We start from the raw sequence: 20,509 nt of genomic DNA on the forward strand, positions 1-20,509 counted from the left end.
ATATATATCTCAACTCTATCAACTGCCTCACCTTTGTGGTGTGTGGGTGTGTGCATATATTCTAAACTTTACAACGGCAGAGGGTCTACTAATGGTATTAAACCTTAGGCTTTTGTTGAATTCCTTTGTCAGTTTTAATTTTTTTTTTTAATTTGTGTCTGTGAATCTCTGTGCTAACTTTGCATGCCAAAGCCCATGGAGGCTAGGAGAGGGTGTCAGGCTCCCTGGAGATGAAGGTTGTGATGGCTGCAAGCCAGGAATTGAACTCTGGTCCTCTGGAAGAGCAACAAGTTCTCTGAACTACCAAGTCATTTCTCCAATCTTTTTACTGGAGTCTTGTCATGAGATCTCTCTCTTCCTATCTGATGTGAATGAGCACACGTGAAGTACTAATAGTTCTCCTGAGATTATAAGGGAAGAGTTGTGTGGAAGTAGCCTGGGGACACTGAGGTCCCGAGCTGAAGTTTTGGAATGTCCCCACTGTTAATGTACTACCATGGAAGGTGCTCCCAAACTCCTGTGGAAGACATAAATTTACATCACAAAGAAGAGATGGGACCCACTGGGACTTGTAGGAGGTTACTGGGTCTCTGTCCACTTAAGTGGATACACTCACTGGTCTAATAAGTGCATCAATGTATTAGTGACTTATTGAACCATCTTTTCAGGTATGAAAGCCAGTTTAGATAGGTCTCTGCCACTCCCTGCCTCACTCACCCTGTGATGTTCTGATACCTCCAGTCTCTGCCAAAAAGAAGGCGACCGCTAGATGGTGATCTTTAACCGTAGACCAGAACTATGAGCCCAACTAGTTTCCTTTATAATTTACCAGTTTATTTGATAACCTACAGGGTCCAGTTCTGTTTCTGTTGTCATACACTCATGGATGCGATGACAATCTTTGGAATGTGGTGATCCCACCAAGGGTGGCACTCTTCAGGAGAACAGGAAGTTGAGCAGGTTTGGGGTGGACCTGGGTGGAGTTAGGGGGAGGAATGAGAGGTGAATGTGAGCAAAATAATTGGAGGCATGTATATAATTCCCAGTTGTGGTGGTGTGTGCCAGTAGGATTTGCTGATGGAGGTGAAGGTAGAGGATCAAAAGTTCGAGGCCAGCCTGGGCTACACCTTTAGCCTGGTCGGTGGCGTTGCACACCCTTAATCCCAGCACTTGGGAAACAGAGGCAGAAGAATCTCTATTAGTTTGAGGGCAGCCTGTTCTATACAGCAAGGTCCAGGACAGGTTCCAAAGCTACACAGAGAAACCCTGTCTCAAAACAAAACAAAACAAAACAAAACAAAACAAAACAAAACAAAACAAAAAGAAAATCCCATAGGATTAATGAAAATATATTTAAAAACTACACTTAAATCCTATGTAAATGGAAAAGACCTTGGTCAGAGTAGACATCCTGGGATTACAATGATACTGTTTTGTGCTTGTTTGTTTTTGTCATTTCTAATAAGGAGTGAGCAAATTGAAGTAGAAACTCTAACAACTCTTCAGATGTCCCCCTTTCAGAATGCAGTGGCTAACAACGGTAACTTCACCTCTTGATTCCTTCTGCAAATGATGCAACTTTCTGCCTTTTATTGTCTAACTTGCTAAATAAGGAGCCTAATATATATTTTAAGTGATCCCTATAATGTTAGATTAAATTTTATATTAATCGTTTAGCATTTTTAAATTACTTATGTATAATGAGCATAGGAAAAATTGTATCCAGTGTCATGATTAATTCCACAATTTTATTCATTGATTTCAATGTAAGATATTTTATTTTATTATGTGTGTGTGTGTGTGTGTGTGTGTGTGTGTGTGTGTGTGCAGGTACCCCCTGAAGATCTTGGGTATCTCATGGGCTGGAATTACAGGTGGTTGTGTGCTGCCTGACATGGACTCTGAGAACAGATTTAGGTCCTCTGCAAGAAAGAATGCACCCTTAACCTCTGAGCTCTTTCTTCAACTCCAGCGTGAGATATTTTGAACAATACAAACACATTTTGGCAAGTTATTTAAAACCTGACCCTGAGTGATGTAATGTATGCATTCATGTTTTTTTGTTTATTTGTTTTTCAGAATACTGGTGAACATCTTCCAACTTAATCTAAAATTGAAGGAATTTTGCAAAGAGCAGCTATATACTCACCACCTACACTATGCAATTTATACATTTGTCTTGGTATTATGCATCTCTGTCCTCATTCTTATATTTACCCACAGTCTCATTTTTCATATGTACTTCAAACTTAGTTGAAGACATTGTATACTTCACTTCTAAACAAGTCTGATTGTAGATTAAAGAAATATCATAATTTGTGTTTTTTCCCTTTTGAGCTAAATTTCTTTTCTTTCTCTCTTTTCTTTTTAAAATATAATCATTTTTATTTTACATACCGACCCAGTTTCCCCTCCCTCTTCCCCTGCTACTCCCCTGCCTTCTCACCATCCTGTCTCCCACCTACTCCTCAGAGAGTTAACACAGTTGAGGCAGGACCAAGGCCCTCCCCTGTGTCTAGGCTGAGCAAGGTATCCCTCCATAGGGAATGGACACCCAAAAGACAGTTCATGAACTAGGGATAGATCCTGATCCCACTGCTAGCGGCCCCACAAATTGCCCAAGCCACACAACTGTCACCCACATTCAGAGGGCCTAGTCTGGTCCTATGCAGATTCCCCAACTGTCAGTCCAGAGACAGTGAACTCCCACTAACTCAGGTCAGCTGTTCCTCTGGGTTTCCCTATCGTAGTCTTGACCCCTTTTCTCATATTACTGCTCCTCATCCTCTTCAACTTGTTCTTAATGTACAATTAGACTATTATTAAAAATAATTTACCTCATTTGTACTATCATGTTATCATCGGTAGGAAACAGAACAAGACAGAGAGCGCAGCTCCTGTGACATAGTGATTCTGGCTTTTCCCTGACTGCACTCCTTTCTCTTCTAGTGGATCTTATCTCTTTGGTTGATATGGGTTGATATGGGGGGCATTATGGACTATGCCCTCTTTCCCACAGGGCAACTATTTTCCTTTCTCTCATAGATAAGACCTCCAGAATCCAATGCATTATTCTCTGATCCTGGCTGCAGGGAATGTGGGGGGAGCCTAGCTCTGAGTTTAGTGTTTCCTTACAGAAACAGAGGTCATCTCTCAACTCTGGACTAGGAGTAAGGTCCTTGTCTTTCTTAGTTTGTGTTTTTCTTCCTTGTTTCATACTTTAGGCGAGGGGAGGGGAGCTATTTGTCAGGCTCCTGAGTTGCTTCCATAGTGGGAGTCACCTGTTACTATCTCTGCTGTTGAGTTACCCACTGTAAACATCTCTCCATCTCCTTATTGTCCGTCTCCCGATCTCTCCGTGTAGTCTTAAAACTTAGAGTATTTGGTCTGGGGTGTTGCTCAGTATGTAGAATGTTTGTTTAACCTACCTGAAGTTTTGTGTTTGACACCCCCCCCCCCCGTGCACTGCATAAAGCTGCGTGTGGTGGTACATGCCTGTTATCCCAGCACTTGGGAGGTGGAGGAGGGAAGATCACAAGTTCAAAGTCATCCTGGCTACATGGTGAGTTCAAGGTGACTACACAGTGAGTTCTAGGTCAGCCTGAAACTACCTGAGACCTGATCTCAAAAACAAAACAAAACAAACAAAAAAGTCCTAAGGTCCCCTACTTGCCATGAAACTAGGGACCAAGTTCTGCTATCATGTGGCTGTAAGCCATAGGTTCACAAACTATCTGTGTTCCCTACTGGAACCCCTAGTGGCCCTCCACCGTTTGTTATTACAGCTGAGGAATTTATGGGGAATCACAACATGAAGAGCTTGATGAGAACAGGCTACCATCTTTATTGTGTGAGCGGAGGGTTACTGTTGATTGCAGGGTGACCCCAAAGCTTGGTGGACACAGCTTGTGCTCCAAGACACTCAGGCACTGGTGCAGTTTTTTCTGAGAATTTTGTATCTTTCAAGCCAGGGCATGGTATACACCGAGAAGTAGCACCGGATTTGCTAAAACAAAAGACCAAAACACGTATTTTAAAAGATGAACAAGAGCTGGGCACGGCGGTACTCTGCAATGCAGTAATTGGGAATCTGAGGTGGGATGTGCCCAGTGAGCCCAAGTGGAGTACGTAGTCAGAGTCTCTATAAGAAACACGATAAAGGGGCTCAAATGCACGGTGAGAAGGAAGAGACTATCAGACAAGCGGCCGGGGACATGACACTGCCTTGTTACCCCTCACCCCAGTCCTGATATTTATGTGATTTCATTCATGTGACAAAAGCATTGTTGTGATCATTCTGGAGTACGTCCTGTTTGTGGTCAGGTTTGGAGTAGAAATAGAAGGCCCCACCTGTACTCCCTGTGGGAATTCCTGGTTCTATTTTCTCATCATTTTCGCTCAGATGGTATTTACCATTATCTTCTCTCCCTGGGCTTCTATTGGATCCACACCCCCCCTTCTTCTCTCCCTTCTTCCCTTCTTTTTTTATAGTTTTCTTCCTCCCCCTGCCTCCTCCATTCTTTCCCTTTCTTCTTTCCTTTTGTCTATCTACCTATCCACTCGCCCATTCACAATCTGTGCTTCTAGCTCCATCCATCCACACATTTATCCTTCTATTCTCCCACCTATTCTTCCTCCTGTCTACCTATCTCTCCCTTCACTTATTCAGAGCACTGAATTTTATGTCCTAATATAAAGAGGGAGCCTAGAAAAGGACGCATTTGTGTGTTGAGAGCCTCCACGTCATTATTACCAGGTTTACCATATATAGCTTATGAATGGAACAAGAACATGTTGTAAGCAAAAGGCTATTAATGATTACCTTAAAAATTTAGACATCAACCAGGATGATGCCATCCTTGCTCAAATTCCTTTGAGGAAAGTTAAGAGATGGTTATAGCGTTGTTAGGACTCACAGCCTAAAGGTGTGTGTTGGACACACCCTGACTGTGCACACAGAAGTGGAGATGATATAGTGCAGCATCTGGGCGGATGCTGGATCAGAATGAAGTCTGCAGGGGACTGAGGTGCCTTTGGGGCTTAAGGTCACTCAGCAGGTTACCCGCACAGGCTTGTTTTCCTTAGTCTACCCGTGTGCCAGTCAAATTATTTTCAAATTCATTTTCTACTTCCTGCTAAAATAGGTTAATAATTAATTGCTTCCCTTGGCCTGGGGTGTCCTTCTGTAGTCCAGTCTCCCTCTTCCTTCTTGTGATTTTTTTTTTTTAGCGCCAACAAGCAATGGTTCAGCTTTTTCTGCCTCTAGTTCCCTCTTTGAAAGAGGAGATACTACCCATGAGATTTTTTTTTTCCCACGCAATCTTGGGTGAATCCCAAATAAGTCTGCCCTCACTTATGCTAAAACCAAGAAAAACCCATGGAAAATCGCTTTGTGAGAACGAGCTTGTCTGGCACCTTGTAAAGTTCCCCTTCTTGGACATCACAGGTACTCTTCTCTGTCTTGAAGCAGGTGGTCCTTCGCATTTCCACTGTGATGTGTAACTCCATGTGGTCTGTTACCTGTGGGTTGTGAGGGGAAAAGAAATGGAGAATGACCCCTTCTCCCCACGGTGGCTTCATGCCCAGTGCTCAATACACCATGTTCAATGGCAAGGGACCAGCCTTGCACAGTTGTGGGATCCTTGCTCTTCTTCCTGCCTAACTCCAGGCCTCTTTTAATCACTCACTGAAACTTCAAGCACCACGACTACTAGAAAACTTGGAGAAGCCACCAAGATTACCAGAAATAATCTTTCTCTATGGGTTCAGCCATCCCTTGGACATCGTCGAAAGGGCTAATAGTTCCAGGCAGGACTGTGTGCACCTTTTCTGTGAGTGGCCAGATAATAACCAGGTTCATCTCTGTAGGCCACCTGTCCTGTATTGTAAGTTTTCAGACTGACTATGGCATCTTGGTGGTCCCAGATGGGCATAGCACAGACGGCTCTAATAGCACTACTTTAAGAGGCACACAACTGGGGCACTTGGGCCTGGCTGTGTAATTTGTTGGTTAGCATCAAAAGGACAGATTCGTTCGTTCTAGCTTATGTGCATTTCCCCTAAAACAGCCACTTCCAGTCGGGAATGGTAGCTTACACTTGCAATTATAGTACTGGGGAGGCTGGAGCAGGAAGGCTGCAAGGTTGAGGCTAACCTAGTCTGTACAGTAAGAGTCTACCAAAACAAGCACCTGGGATTTTCCTGGGTCCCGCTGTGGAGGAGAGACAGGGAAGCCATACACACTCACCTGAGACTCAATATCCAGGATGCGGATGATCCTGAAGTTGTACAAGTCATCACTTTTCTTGTTGTATTCCTCCGTGACATACTTCAGTGTGCTCTGTGCAGAAGAATCCAGCGCACTCATTTTGAAGACGCTTATATATGTCTTCCTCTTTTGTTGGCAGCTGAAGGCCACCAGGGCCACCAGAATGGCCACCAGGAGCTGTGGCGCCTTCCAAGGTCTGGCCATCATCCTTCAGCTGGAGAAGATTGGGAAGAGCTGCCCCCTTCGTCTGTTAGGTCATGCTGACCACGGCTTTCCTGAGTTGGACTTAAGGGAAGCATGCAGCGACACCCACGGGCCTCCTTTCTTTCTCCTCCCATCTGCCTACTCTAGGGACACTTTGCAATGACTGGCAAGCACACTCCTATTCTCATTCTTTTTGCATAGTTTCTCTCTCTCTCTCTCTCTCTCTCTCTCTCTCTCTCTCTCTCTCTCATACAAACACACACACACACACTCACACTTTTACTTTTTGCTGGCTTCTCAAGCAACACACACTTCTGGGGACTGTTACTCCCTCAGTGGAAGCTAAGCCAGAGGCCTCTTTCCACTGAGCTTAAATCACGAGGGGCCACAGAACACTTCAGGGAAAGGCAATGGAGGAGACATGAAGGGTACTGGATCTCAGGAAATTTAATATCACCGGCAGGATGATGGGAGGGAGAAGCTTAGGAGGAGGGGCTGGGTTTTGAGGAAGCCCTGCCTGTCCTTGACCTGGCTCTTGAACAGTAGCTCCAGGCTGTACATCAAAAGAGCAGGAAACTAGGAGGAGAGAGAGAGAAGCAGGGACCCGGAGAGCCTCACTTTGGAAAGCTAGTGACACTGGAGTGTGGCTGACTCCATGTTTTAGAGAGGTGGCTAGGGAGTTGAAGGAGGGGATGCCAAGACTTTCCTGCCTCCAAAGTCGGGTTTCAGCAAGATAAGACCCCACAGGAGCTCCAGTTTGGTATCAGACGGCAAGGTCAAAGGCACAGAGACTGGCAGGACGCAGCCATCTGTGTGATGCCAGCTCACGAGATGTTTGAGTAAGCCTGTAAGGCAGTGGTTCTCAACCTGTGGGTTGTGATCCCCTTGGCAAACCTCTCTCCAAAAATACTTACATTCCCATTTGTATCAGTAGCAAAACTACAGTTATAAGGTAGCAACAAAAATAATTTTGTGGTTAGGGGTCACCACAACGTTATGAACTGTATTAAAAAGTCGCAGCATTAGGAAGGTTGAGAACCACTGCTGTAGGGTGTTGTTTAGAAGGATACAATCCCAGGACAGGTAGTGAAAGCTCCTAGGGCAGAGGTGTGAGTGCACATACCTGCTCTCACACTGACATGTACATACATGCAAATGTATGTACCCACACTCACATTGATAGATGCATCTTCATACAGACACATGCATTTCCATTCCTACCATAAGTGCATATTCCCATAGACCATTGTGTAGCTATTTCCTCTGAATTGGAGCATCCTCTTCTTAATGGGGAAGGTTCATTGAGACTAAGGAAGTAGCAAAAATCTTTGAAGTCTGAAAAAGTTCTCGAAGTACCTCCCTCTCGAAGTTATATAAGCAAAAACTTCTGGGGAGAAGAGCCTCCCCAGCCTAGCAGTCTGCAAGTTGTTCAAGCAGCTCAAGGAGTTTCATGAGTCATTGCTTATGCTGGAGTGGGATTTTTCAGGGATAGAGTTCCCTTTAAGTCATCCAAGCTTCCATAAGTAGCCCATACTCCTGAACATTGAAACATGATTAATAAAAACTCAGAGACAGATATTGGGATTCAACCTGAAGATCAGAAAAGCAAAGCAGCCAGTCACTGACTCTTACCTCGACCACAGTCTGAAAATGGTGATACTGCTTCCAGGAAACCTCAGAATGAGATTGTGTCTGAGAGTTGTCTCCTGTCCCAAATGGCTCCTTACTCATCTCCTTGATCTTCATGACCTTAATAGCACTGAAGAGTGTTCTGATACTTTAGAATTTCCCCAAACTTGTGTTTTTCTGGTTTGCAGATGGGGATGCCATCAATGTATAAGAGTTATGCTGAGACGGACCAATCCAGCCTCTCAGCTCTGCATGCATTGGTCTCAAAGAGCACATACTTCTACACTTGCTGGAGGTTAGGCCCACGTTCTGCTTTCCAGTGTTCTTCATTGTCCTTCAATCTGAGTCCTCAGCAGGCCTGGCAAAGGGAATCTGCTCGGTTTGACAGCTACATGCTGCTATCTTTATTTTATAACCTAAAGAGATTTTCAAATTTTATTTATTTAGTTTACATCCCAACTTCAGTTTTCCCTCCCTCAACTCCTCCCATTCCCTCCACCCACCATTTCTTCTCCACCTCTCCCTCAAACTACTTCTCTTCTGTTTCTGTTCCAAAAGGGGCAGGCCTCCCATGGGTATCAACAAAGCATGGCATATCAAGTTGCAATAAGTCTAAGCATTTCCCCATGTATTTAGACTGGGCAATGCAAACCGGTATGAGAAATAGGTTCCAAGAGTTGGACAAAGCATCAGAGACAGCCCCTGCTCTCATCGGGAGTCACACAAACAGACCAAGCCACACAATTGTCACATATATGGAGAGGGTTTAGGTCTGCCCCATGTAGGCTCCCTGGTTGTTGCTTCAGACTCAGTGAGTTACTATGAGTCAGGTTAGTTGGTTCTGTGGCTTTTCTTCTCATGACCTTGACCCCTATGGCTCTTACAATCCCTCCTCTCTCTCTTCAACAGCATTTGCTCTTCTCTGCCTAATGTCTGACTGTGGGTCCCACATCTCTTTTCATCAGTTACTGGATGAAGGCTCTGAGGACAATTAGGATGGTCACATCTCTGATCACAAGAGATGGCCAGTTTAGGCTACATATTCACTATTACTGGGAGTCTTAGCTGGGGTCATTCTTATAGATTTGTGGAAATTTCCCTTGCATCAGGTTTCTGCCTGATCCTCCGAAGTCCCCCTCATTCTAGAGATCTTTCAGTACTCTCTCTCTCTCTCTCTCTCCACCCACTCCCCAACCCAGTCCCTCTAATGTCCATTCCCATCCACCCCAGTCCACCCAGCAAGATCTCTTCTATTTCCTCTTCCCAGGGAGATCCGTGACAAGACTCCAGTAAAAGGTGGAATTCAATCCTGTGTAGCCCGGGGTGGCCTTGAACTCTAAGAGCTTCGTCTGCCTCTGTCACCCCAAGTCCTGGGATTAAGGGTGTGTACTACTACTCCCTGGCCTCTAGTGGCTAGCTCTGCACTCTGATCTTCAGACAAGTTTTATTTGTTAAAACATTAACAAAATATTACTACATCAACCTAAAAGCAGCCTCACCTGGTGCCTATGTTTTCAAATGGCCACTTGCCCTTTCAGCAAAGTTCCCCAGTCTGAACTGGTGATCCTGCCTCCTGGACTCCCAGAATGAGACTGTGTGAGAACTGTCTCCTCCCATCTTACATTCCTCGCCAGGGCTGTGATTAAAGGTGTGCCCCACTACCGTCCACTTTCTATAGCCAACTCGTGTGACTACTGGGATTAAAGGTGTGTGTCACCACTGCCTGGTCTGTAAGGATGACCAGTAGGACTGTTTTACTCTCTGATCTTCAGGAAAGCTTTATTTATTAAAATACAAACGAAATATCCACTACAGAATCCAGTAAGCCAAGACTTACAATGTACAGACTTAACACTCTACATATGAATTATGCTCTTCTAAAGTGCAGGAACTAGTGGTCATATTCTCAACAATAACAATAAAAATCAATCTCAATACATTTCAAAAAAAAAAAGGTAAGACAGATGTTCTCTGCCTGTGGTTGGCTTGAGTTAGAAGTTGGTAAATGAGAGCTGATTTGAAATCAGCGGTGATTAGAATGAAACAGTTCCGTAATTACAGCCCAGAGGTCAGGAAAGACGTCAGAAGATGAGAGCAGGTTAAAAGTGAAGGGAACTGATAATGAGCCCAGAAAACAAGGAGAATGGAGCCAGATGTAGCTGCTGGCCAAAGAGGACGGGGACAGTAGGAAGGTGGCAGCTCATGGGCACCCCCAAACAATTGGCCTTGAACTCGGCAGGTGGTGTGTATTGCAGGCAAGGTCATGGGCAGGCTTGGCAACAGCTGATTCCACTTCCCAGGAATGAGTTCGTCAGACTTCTCAGGAGTTTCCTCCCGGCCCTGGGAATCCTCTCCAGCCTCGTGTAATGACAAATGGGCCTGCAGCACAAGTGGGACCTGCCCTGGCAAGGCTCAGGGACAGTCTGGAGATGTGTATACGGAGGGGATGTCTGCGGATGCTTGTCACTTCAGGGTTGGTGCCAACACGGGGTGGGGTACGTGTCTTTCTGCACTACCGTCTGTTGGGATAGTGAGAAGGAACAAGAAGGCAGAAGAGTGGAGATAAGGGCTTAGACAGAAACACAAAAGGAGGCATTCAGGAGCACAGGGCTCTGATGGGCAGGGCTATGTGGGATCCTGAGCTGTGAAGGGCGTTACCAACTGTGGTTGTTCCATCCCTTTTCCCGTGTGTCCCCAGTCCCTAGGCTGATGCAGAGGACAGCTATGGTGTGGAAGGTGCCCTTGCTTGTAGGACTGATTGTGCTAGGCACTCATTTATGGACCATTGACAAAGAATTCGTAGACATTACTAAGGATCTAGACTATTTTGTGGCATCAGTGGAGTTTGCTGTGGCTCAGTTCAATGACAACCACCCAGAAGAGAACACATACAGGTTGCTGGAAGTTGGGAGAGCCCAGAAAAAGGTGAGTCCACATACAAAGCTTTACCCCTTCATGTACAGACCCCATTTCTTCATCTGATTTAATCAGATTTCTTAGTCTGGCCCATGCTGCTCAAGGGAATGTTTGAGAGTCGTCAGATTGTCATGCATGGCTGCAGTGTATGCAGGTTGCTTGTTGTTTAGGATTTGATTGTGACCTGTGAATGTGCCATACCCTGTATGTGTCCATGCTCCTGTAGAGTGCCAGAGTTTGAGTTTAGCAGGAAGTAGCAGGAAGTACTGAAAGAAGGCACATTTCTCTTGACATACAATGACGGCATGTACCATATAGATGCCTATTTATAAGCACATGCATATCCAGGCAATGCCCATTTTCCACTTGGTTATCTTCTTGTTTTTGTATTTATGTTATAAAAATAACACTTGCATAATTTCTTTTCAACAGACATGGACAATGATTTTCTTATTGGTTTTGGAGATGGGTTGCACAATTTGTAAGAAACATGATAAAAACACGGACAATTGCCCATTGCTACAAGGCTCAGGAGAAAAAAAGGTTAGATAATAAAACCATCAGCAGCTACAACTGATCTTTTGGGAATGAAAAGATAATGAAGTAAAGCCTGAGACTGGATGGAGGGAAGGTGTGGGCAAACATCACAGGGCTCCCTCACTGGAAGCAGAAGGGGCTATCGTCTCCCCTTATTTGCTTATTTGTTACTTTATTTTTATCTTGAAAAATTTTGTATTAATTCTTTGAGAATTTTCTACAGTGTATTTGGATCATGTTCTCTCCCCAGTTCTCCCCTAACTTCTCAGATCTACCTTTATTTCCAACTTCATGTCCTGTTTTTATTAACCAATCAATTCCGTTTGTGCTATCCATCTATTCCTGAATGTGGGGTGATCCACTGGAATGTGGTTGACCTACTAGAAATAACACAGAAGGGGTCGTCTTAGGCAGACAGAGCCTGACTCCCACGCCCAAGGCAGCCCTTTGTTGCAGATGCCCCACCTGGGTTCCTTGTGGTCTAGAGACCATCTGGATTTGAGAAAACAAATTCCTCCAGCAGTCATCATCCCTCCTTTGCTCATGTCTTGGGGTTAGGGACTATTTAATTTATCTGCTTACTCGGACTTCCTGATAGATTCTGGGTGATTCTGAATGACATCATTGTCCCATATGACATGTAATCCATGGGATCTGGCATCTTGAGGATGACTTTCCACTGGGGGACTGTGTTAGTGTTTGGTTTTACCTTCTTACTAATGGCCTTGGAGCAGCATCATTTTTGAGTGGTTTGTGCTGCTGCTCAGCTGGGAAGCGCCCTGATAGGATTGTCTTTCAAGCCATCCCTTGGTTCCTTCAGGATCCTTGGGTTGGATGGAGAAGTTCATCCATCATCATAAGTTGCAGGGTGGAAGGTGGGTGGTGAGTTGTGAGGAGAGGATGCTTCAGGATAAAGACCCAAGGCAGGTGCCTTTTCAGGACCCCCTTGTCTTAGGTGGGGGGGGATTTTGTGACTTGTGTCCATTGTCCTAGTGGAGATTTGAGCTTTATTGTCTCCACTTCCATAAAATGGCTGTTTCAGCTTTATTACTGCATGCTGTACATTATCTCAATGCATTTTAATGTTCTAACTTACTTATTATGATTATCTTTTCAGGTCCACTGTGTTTTCCAAGTAGATGCCCGACCTTGGTTTTCCCAATTCTCCATCCTGAATAGTACCTGTGTGCCAACATAAGGGGCATGGGGGCTCTGGCTACACATAGTATTCTCCCTTCCTTGGGAGTGTGACTATCTGTAGCCCAAGGTCTGTGTAGTGCTAATGCAATTAAAAACATCTCATAGCATCTTTTGAATCCCTGAGCAATGCTTAGGCTCTTCCGTACTGTCTATTTGTCATGGATACCAATTTTTAATAATAAGCAATTGTTTGTGTGTGTGTGTGTGTGTGTGTGTGTAGCCCTGACTGTCTCAGAACTAGCTTTGTAGACCACTCTAACCTTGAACTCACAGAGATTCACCTGTTTCTGCCTCCTGAGCGCTGGAATTAAATGCGTGTGTCACCACCACCTGGCTGCAACTGTCTTATTTTATCGCCCTGCCTTAGGTATGGATGGCTGAGTAAATTAGACTCCTCAGTTCATGTGAAGCAGGAAGCTGAATGGGAGGATCTTGGAAGCTCACAAGCTAGAGACTGGCCTAGGCACCGCAGTGATGTTACAACCGACAAAGCTAAAGAAGGAACAGGAAAAGAACTACAAACTCTCTTCCAGGGCACAGTCGTCTGTCTCCCCACTACTTCTGTGTCAGGAACCAGGCATACAGACAGCAGTGTCCACTCTGCAGTGGGACCAGGCCCAGGCTCAGGGGTCGTAGGAAGGAGCAAATGACAGGATAGGTGGCCTTGGCCTTCTGACTACCACAGACTGACTAGCAATAGACACACGATTCTAATTCGAGAGTTTCAGGTACCTCTCTCAGTAACTGACAGTTCCACAGAGTAAAAATCACTAAAGACAAATAAAATGTGAAAATTTATCAAAACAGATTTGATTTTGTGCTACACAGGGCATCATCCAAGTTCAGAACATGCCCTCTTTGAACCTGTGGATAATTTACCCAAACTGAGCATATTCTGGTCCATAATCTACATCTTCATGAACTTTGGAGAATGGGTGTCATATGGATTGTGTTCTCTGAATTTATCTAGAAATCAAGAAGGGAAACACTAGAAAGTTTAGCTATAAATCTCTAAGGCTAAACAGGCTAGTGGAGTTAATCCGGGGAGGACAGGATGTTTTAAAAAAAACCACAGGGTTAAAACATTCTTACTTTTTTTAAAAAAAAGATTTTATTTTTTATTATTTTAATTACATATATGTGTCTGTGTGTATGTCTATGTGTTTGTGCACATGTGTGTCTGTATGTGGGTATATGCATATGCGTACAAGTGCCTGAAAGAGCTACCTGATGTAGGTGCTGAGAACCAAATTCCAGTCCTCTGGAAGAGCAGTAAATACTCTCATCACTGATCCATCTCTCCAGTCCCCATTCCTATTTCTTTAAAAAATTATACTTGGCATGTATGGTGTTGTGTTGGGGCGGGGAGAAGCAAGGGGTTCAGGCGTGCTTTGAAGTACTACGGTGGGAAGGATATCTGCATTTTTAGACACCCTTACCATCACCACCTGTCTTGTTTTTTTTTTGTTTGTTTGTTTGTTTTGTTTTGTTTTGTTTTTCTTTTTTCTTTTTTCTTTTTTTCCTTTTTGGTCAACTTGACACAAGCTAGAAGAACCTCAGTTGAGAAAATGTTTCCATCAGATGGCCTGAAGGCAAGCCATCTGTAGGGCATTTTATCGATCAATGATTGGCATGGGAAGGCCCAGCCGACTGTGGGTGGTGCCATCCCTGTGAAGTGGTCCTGAGTTGTATTTAAAAAAAAGGCTAAGAAAGCCATGAGGAGCAAGTCAGTACGCAGCATTCACTGTGGCATCTGAGTCAGTTCCTGCCTCCAGGTTCCTGCCTTGGGTTCTTTCCCTGACTTCCCTGGATGACGGATAACAAGCTATAAGATGAAATAAACCCTTTCCTCCTCATACTGATTTTTTTGTCATGCTGCCTTATTACAGCAATAGAAACCTAACTAAGACGGTGTCCATCGTTAGACCATCTTGTGAGATCATTTCCTCCCACCTGGACGCTGCAGGAAGGTATTTCCAATCATGTCCACAGCCCTGTCCCTTTCTATGCCAGAGTTATAGTTCTGCTCCTACTCTGTCCCCAAGGTAATGGTTAGGTTCTGGGACAACTTTTTGGAATCATGAAGGTTCAAGTATCCTGTTATCCCATGGCAGGGAAGACCATTTGAGCATAAGTCCTTTCCCATGATGGCAACATTTATGCCTTTCCAGTTTACTCATCCCCTGACTTGTTGCCGTCTCTGCAGTTTCTCCAGAAGGAAGGCAGAATGTGGAGTATTTTTCCTGAGAAGTCTGGCACAGGGCCAAGTGGCAGAGCTGGGTGCGGATATATTAATAGGTGCCTCTTTCTGAGTCCAGTCAGCTTCAAGGCCCATGGCTGCCTTTTTTTGTTCATCCCTACAGATCCACTGCCTCCCTTTCTGATTCTCCCTAGTACATGGGTTGCAGGTCTCAGGGAAGGAGGCAGAGGTAATGAACTGGCCGCTATACTGCAGAGATGGTAGAGAAGATGATCTCCCAGTCCTGACTCTGAGCCCTCCCACTGGGCTCCTCTGAGAGGCCAAAGTAATTCTTAACTCCCAATAATTGAAACCTCTTTTACCTCATGAGAGTTTCTGTGGCTCCACCAGTTCTTGAATTTAGAGCAGTAACAGTAAGCCAGTTGGATTTACAAGCCCAAACTTCCTATCAATTCTTATCAGAGTGGGCCGAGGTTGGGGAAGGCCGTCTTGGGAATGTGAAGGCAAAGGGTTGCACGAATGCCCATAAGCCTGTGGCTTATGTCCCCAAGGTGTAGAAAATATGACCTCCTCTTCAACCTTCTGCTTTCAGATGGAGGGAGGGACAAGGTGGAGGAGTAGAGATGGCAATAGTCAGCTGCCCTAGTCAAAATAAAGACTTTAGCACCTGGGGGCCTCTGGTGGGCGGGGCTGTGTGGACTGGCATCACCATCTGCAGCTGCGCCACCTCTCTACCAATGCGTGCATCCTCAGCTCCCAGTACGGACACGGAAGACAGCCATGTTGTGGAAGGCCTTCCTGCTTGTGGGGCTTATTGTGATGGGGATTCGTGACTGCAGCTTCAGATTTGTAGAAATCAACAAGAACAATGAGGATTTTAGCATTTCTGTGGAGTATGTGGTGTTTCACTTCAATGAAAATCAGGATGATAATTTTGCCTACAAGTTCCTGAGAGTCCGGAGAAGTCAGAGTCAGGTGAGTAGCCTGCTTCCTGTGTGGTGCTTGCATTCATACCCGGCAGGGCTGGGGGCTGTTTGGGTTTGCAGTAAGTCGAAACCAAGGCTTTCATTTGGTAAATGTTATTAAAAAAAAAATACCCAAGAGTGCTAGAAAAACTCAGAATTTTGGGCTTATTTTAAAGTGAGTGCAACCTCTGAAAAGTGAGGTAGAAGGGCAGCATCAATGTCCCAATCTGAGTTCAGGATGAGGGGAATAGAATCAGGGCCGAGGGAAGCCAGAACAGCAGAGACAGGTGGTGAGAATGGCAGGCACAGAGACGAGAAGAAACAGATCCCCACACAGTGGCAGTCAGCAGCAAGTGTGACAGGGTGACAGGCACCCTTGGGGAGCTGGATGAACTGGGCCTTGCTCAGCAAGGTGGGGATGTAGGCTGGGTACCTGGTAACATCAACATACATCACTGCCGAGATGACATCCAGGCCGTCAGCTGAGGAACCAGACAGGGAACCATTTTTTCAGACTGCTATGCTGGGCGAAGACATAAGCTGGCCCAAACCCATGAGTAAGATGGGATGAGCTAGGGTGTGAGCAGTGACACAGGGTCCTGGGAGCTGAAGAAGGTAAGAAAGTGATGGCTCTTTGGGTGGGTGGGACATGTGCATTGTCACAAGACCCTTAGGGAAGGATGAGCCAATGTACTAGAGTCTTGAGTCTCTTGGTAGGATGTACTGTGATCTGTGACTGTATCTTAGGGAAGGAAATACTGAGATGTAGGTGTGCAGAAGCGAGGTATGGCAGTAAGGATGCCAAGCTGGGAGCCCTAGGAATCCACTGGATGGTGCTCTTAGGCAAACCACCTAGTCTTTCACTGAAGGCTTACTGAGTGTAGTGGCCCACACTGCCACTGGACAAGAAGCTTCAGGCCATGTTAGAGAGAATGGTGCCTTGACCACCACAAAGCGGGTCTTGGAGCAGATGTGGTGTGTGCTGATCTGGTACCACCAAGGTTCCTTTTTTCTGAATTAAGTGTTTAGGAACATAATCAAATAATCAAGCAAAGAGCAGCAAAAACAGAACAAGAGGGATGAAGCAGTCTGAGCAGGCATCTCTGTATAAGGAAATAGCCTGTATAGGATTTTTGATAGATACTGAGAATAATATTGGGACACTCAATGGCCACTTCATTTAAGTACTTGCAAGATGAGTACTCTGTGTACTCAGCACCTACATGAAAGACACATCTTAAATGGGCTGCTGTGTTCCCTGCTCTGTCTGCTCATGGCAGGCTGTCTCATCAGGGTCCTACTCTAGGTCACGGAATCACTCACTCAGCAGGTACTTCTGACGCAGCTTAGAACATTTGATAATTGTCATAGTGGCATGGGTGTGGCTGCACCATGTACAGGTTCTTTGCTGTGGACTTGATTGTGTGACTATGTGGCACCCTGGATGTTCACTGCCCAGTCACTGAGACTACTCGGTATTTACCAGTGGGAAGAGGACTGAGGGGAGACTTGGTGCTTACCCTAGTTGTATTTAATAGATATTTGGAGCTCTGGGCACCAAACTTGTTCTTTGAACATGCTAAGCACACACTTTCCAACTGAGCTATATCCCTACGTAAGTGGACGTATCTCTTGTGCAGAATTAAAAAAAAATTTGAAAAAAAAAATAGATTTAAAAGAGACAGGCTGAGAAAGAGCATGTCTGTAACCCTAGCACTTGAGAAGCTGAGGATCAGTAAAATTGAAAGTTGGATGTCATCGTGGGCTATACCAACCTTGGCTTGACAGTAACAAAGAAAAAAACCCACAGCAAGCATCTCCCTCCCCATAAAACAACAGAGAAACAAGACTGTATGTGATATGTGCTATTTATTGCTGCTTGTTTGAACTTACACATTTTCTGCTTGCTTTTATATTGAGCTCTCTTTCACTTATTCCGACGAGTTGTTTTCTAACAGTTTTGCAATTTCTTCTTGACAGAGAAAGAAATTGCTGTTTTTAATAGACCTGGAGATGGGCCGTACGATTTGTAAGAAATTTGAAGAAGACATTGACAATTGCCCATTGCAGGAGGGCCAAGGAGAGAAAAAGGTTTGAGATTAAATCAATCCCTTCTATCAGCAGTCTTTTGGGAAAGAATGCAACTTAAGCAAGCAGGGCCTATCTTCCAGTGCTGGAGCAGCCCTCTGCTCATACCCCCACTGACTGTCCACAGAAAACCTGCAGACACCCACGTGGCCTCCACCTATGATGTAATCTTCCCTGTGGTTCCAGTTCTATGCCTCCAGAGACCTTTGAAGGTCCAGGAAGAACATGATTTTCCTTTGGTCATCAGTCTTCCATTGTTGATTTTTTTTTTTTTTTTGTGGTGGGGAATGAGAACTATTTGTCTGCTCACTCAGGCTTTTTTTGGGGGGGGTCTCAAGGGTGATTCATGGTGACATCTTTGTCCTATAGCTGATATGTGATCCATGGGAACTTGGACCTTATGGATGGTTACCCACCAGGGGGAATTCTATCAGGGTGTGGTCTCACTTTTCAACGAACAGCCTTCAAGTACCCTCAATTGGGATGGGTTTGTGTGTTCTGTTGGAAAGTTTCTAAACAGATCATTTGTCAAGAAATTCCCTGACTTTCAGGACCCTTGGGAGGGGCAGAAATTCATCTATCACCATGTGTGTTAGGGAAGCTGTGAGGACAGAAAGACTTAAGATGGGTGATAGTTCCAGCCAGGTGCTTTTTTCAGGAGACCGTGGGATCAGATTTCACAACCTGTCATTTCTCGTGGTGGAGCCTTGAGCTTTATGAGTCTTTCTATAGGTTAATGTGTTTTAGCTTTCTTTTCCTTTTCTTCTTTTTTAAAACTTAGTTTTGGGCAAATTGAGTCCCTACTATCTAGATAGCCTCAATGCATTGCGCTTTTCTAATTTATGCTTTGTAACTCTTTTTCAGGTGCGCTGCACTTATATTTTGGAGACTCTGCCTTGGATAACTCAGTTCACCGTCATGAACAGTACCTGTGCGGAGATTTAAGCGGGGCCACCATCTCTGTGTACCTGCAGTGAAAGTCCCCTTTCCTCTGAGGGTGACTGTTTGTAGTCCTAGAGCATTTTAGAACCAGCACAATTAAAATCATCTCACAGAACATTCTGGATCCCTGAACAGTGTTTAAGGTTTTCTGCATTGTCTATTTGCCACGGATACCATTCTTAGTGATGAACAATGATACAACTTTATTGTCATTATTATCAGCTCACTTGCAGGTTCAGTGTTGAGTAGATTCTGTGAAACAGTTTCTTGTTTATTTCAAAGTTTCATTCATTCATTATTTCATCATTTCATGTTTGTAAATGTAGTTCATTCATTCATCCTACAATTTCTCCACTCCCTCATTCCTATGCTCAGAAGGAAGGCAAATAATCTTCCAGGGAACAGCCCCCTGCATTCCTTTCTGCTTTCATCTCAGAGACCCGGATCACAGTGGTTGACCCTTCTGCAGATGACTAGAGATAGGCCATGGTGTGTGTGTGTGTGTGTGTGTGTGTGTGTGTGAGAGAGAGAGAGAGAGAGAGAGAGAGAGAGAGAGNAGAGAGAGAGAGAGAGAGAGAGAGAGAGAGAGAGAAAGAGAGAGAGAGATGGAAACTGAAAATGACAGAGATTCTACCCTTATGGGACACTGATAGCTGCTGACAAGAGCGTTGACTCGTGGCTGGTGTGACGTCTTAAGAAACAGTAGCTTCGTCTCAGTGTTCTCACCTGCTCCTGGAAGCTCATGTTCCCACTCAGGTTCCATTTTGGCTTCTATAACTTTCAGCATCATTGTGTCCAGAGAGGCACGGTGCTGCCTCCAGGTTGAGTAACACTGAGTTTCTCCCCTCAGATTCTCAGAAAGCCCTTGGAGGGACGTAAGACTCCAAGTGGGAGGGTGGGACATTGCAGAGTAGGGAAGGCAGGGACAGGACTATCTGGAAGAATACCCAGAATGGAAGCCTGTGAGATCTTTCCTCCTACACTTTGGGTCTCTGGTAACTTCAGTTTTAGTGATCTATGGTAGAGAGTCAGTTCTTTCCCTGTCTTCCTATTCCCATGAACTTGTCCTCATGCCCAGGGACAAGGATTTTAGGAACAGTTCTATGCAGCTCCTTAAATGCAGCACAACAGCAGCCTTTGGCCTTCTGACGTGTGCAGCCTGCTTCCTCCCTCCCAGGCCCAGATCTGGTCAAACAGCGGAGGGAGCAGCTATTGGTCCAAACTCATGAAGCTGAGGGGCCAAGCGTCAAGCGTCTCTTATAGGCCGAGATAGGCACAAGTGGGCACATGAAGTCCCCACATAGAAGGTGCTTGCCTGCTGTCTCCAGCCCTCTGAGCTGCTTAGAGCCAAAGGCTAGAGGCTGAACAGATGCTGTGAGACATGGATGGTCACAGATGTCACAGATGCTATGAGACATGGATGGTCACAGACACTATGAGGCATGGTCACAGATGTCACAGATGCTATGAGACATGGTCACAGGTGCTGTGAGGCATGGTCACAGGTGCTATATATTACATCACAAAGCATGGCCTCCCTCTAAGGGCCTGGGCCTCAAG

General features: G+C 45.0%; 3 protein-coding genes across 4 annotated transcripts; 2 read left to right on the forward strand and 1 right to left on the reverse strand.

Annotated features, from left to right (window-relative positions):
* Window positions 1-3,837: 3,837 nt before the first annotated feature.
* Cst11 (cystatin 11) lies at window positions 3,838-6,899 on the reverse strand. Of its 2 annotated transcripts, XM_050159612.1 has the most exons (4): window positions 6,748-6,899; window positions 6,248-6,482; window positions 5,416-5,520; window positions 3,838-4,006 (listed from the first exon to the last, which is right to left on the reverse strand). In XM_050159612.1, the coding sequence occupies exons 2-4, from the start codon at window positions 6,473-6,475 to the stop codon at window positions 3,923-3,925; spliced, it is 417 nt and encodes a 138-aa protein (XP_050015569.1). In that variant the 5' UTR covers window positions 6,476-6,482; window positions 6,748-6,899; the 3' UTR covers window positions 3,838-3,922. The 2 variants fall into 2 exon arrangements, with proteins under 2 accessions (XP_050015569.1, XP_050015568.1); XM_050159611.1 differs by lacking the exon at window positions 6,748-6,899 and having other exon boundaries at window positions 6,248-6,729.
* A 3,743-nt stretch (window positions 6,900-10,642) lies between these two features.
* LOC126512065 (cystatin-14) lies at window positions 10,643-13,253 on the forward strand. Its single transcript, XM_050159628.1, has 3 exons — window positions 10,643-11,026; window positions 11,450-11,560; window positions 12,672-13,253. Exons 1-3 carry the CDS (start codon window positions 10,811-10,813, stop codon window positions 12,750-12,752), a joined length of 408 nt encoding a protein of 135 aa, XP_050015585.1. The 5' UTR covers window positions 10,643-10,810; the 3' UTR covers window positions 12,753-13,253.
* A 2,481-nt stretch (window positions 13,254-15,734) lies between these two features.
* Window positions 15,735-18,987, forward strand: LOC126512009 (cystatin-12-like). The gene is made up of 3 exons (XM_050159526.1): window positions 15,735-15,929; window positions 17,900-18,010; window positions 18,872-18,987. The coding sequence occupies exons 1-3, from the start codon at window positions 15,735-15,737 to the stop codon at window positions 18,950-18,952; spliced, it is 387 nt and encodes a 128-aa protein (XP_050015483.1). The 3' UTR covers window positions 18,953-18,987.
* Window positions 18,988-20,509: the final 1,522 nt, after the last annotated feature.

The sequence above is a fragment of the Alexandromys fortis genome, unplaced genomic scaffold (genome assembly GCF_014885135.2).
Source record: "Alexandromys fortis isolate MF-2015 unplaced genomic scaffold, M_Fortis_MF-2015_v1.1 scaffold_115, whole genome shotgun sequence".
Classification (NCBI taxonomy): Eukaryota; Metazoa; Chordata; class Mammalia; order Rodentia; family Cricetidae; genus Alexandromys; species Alexandromys fortis.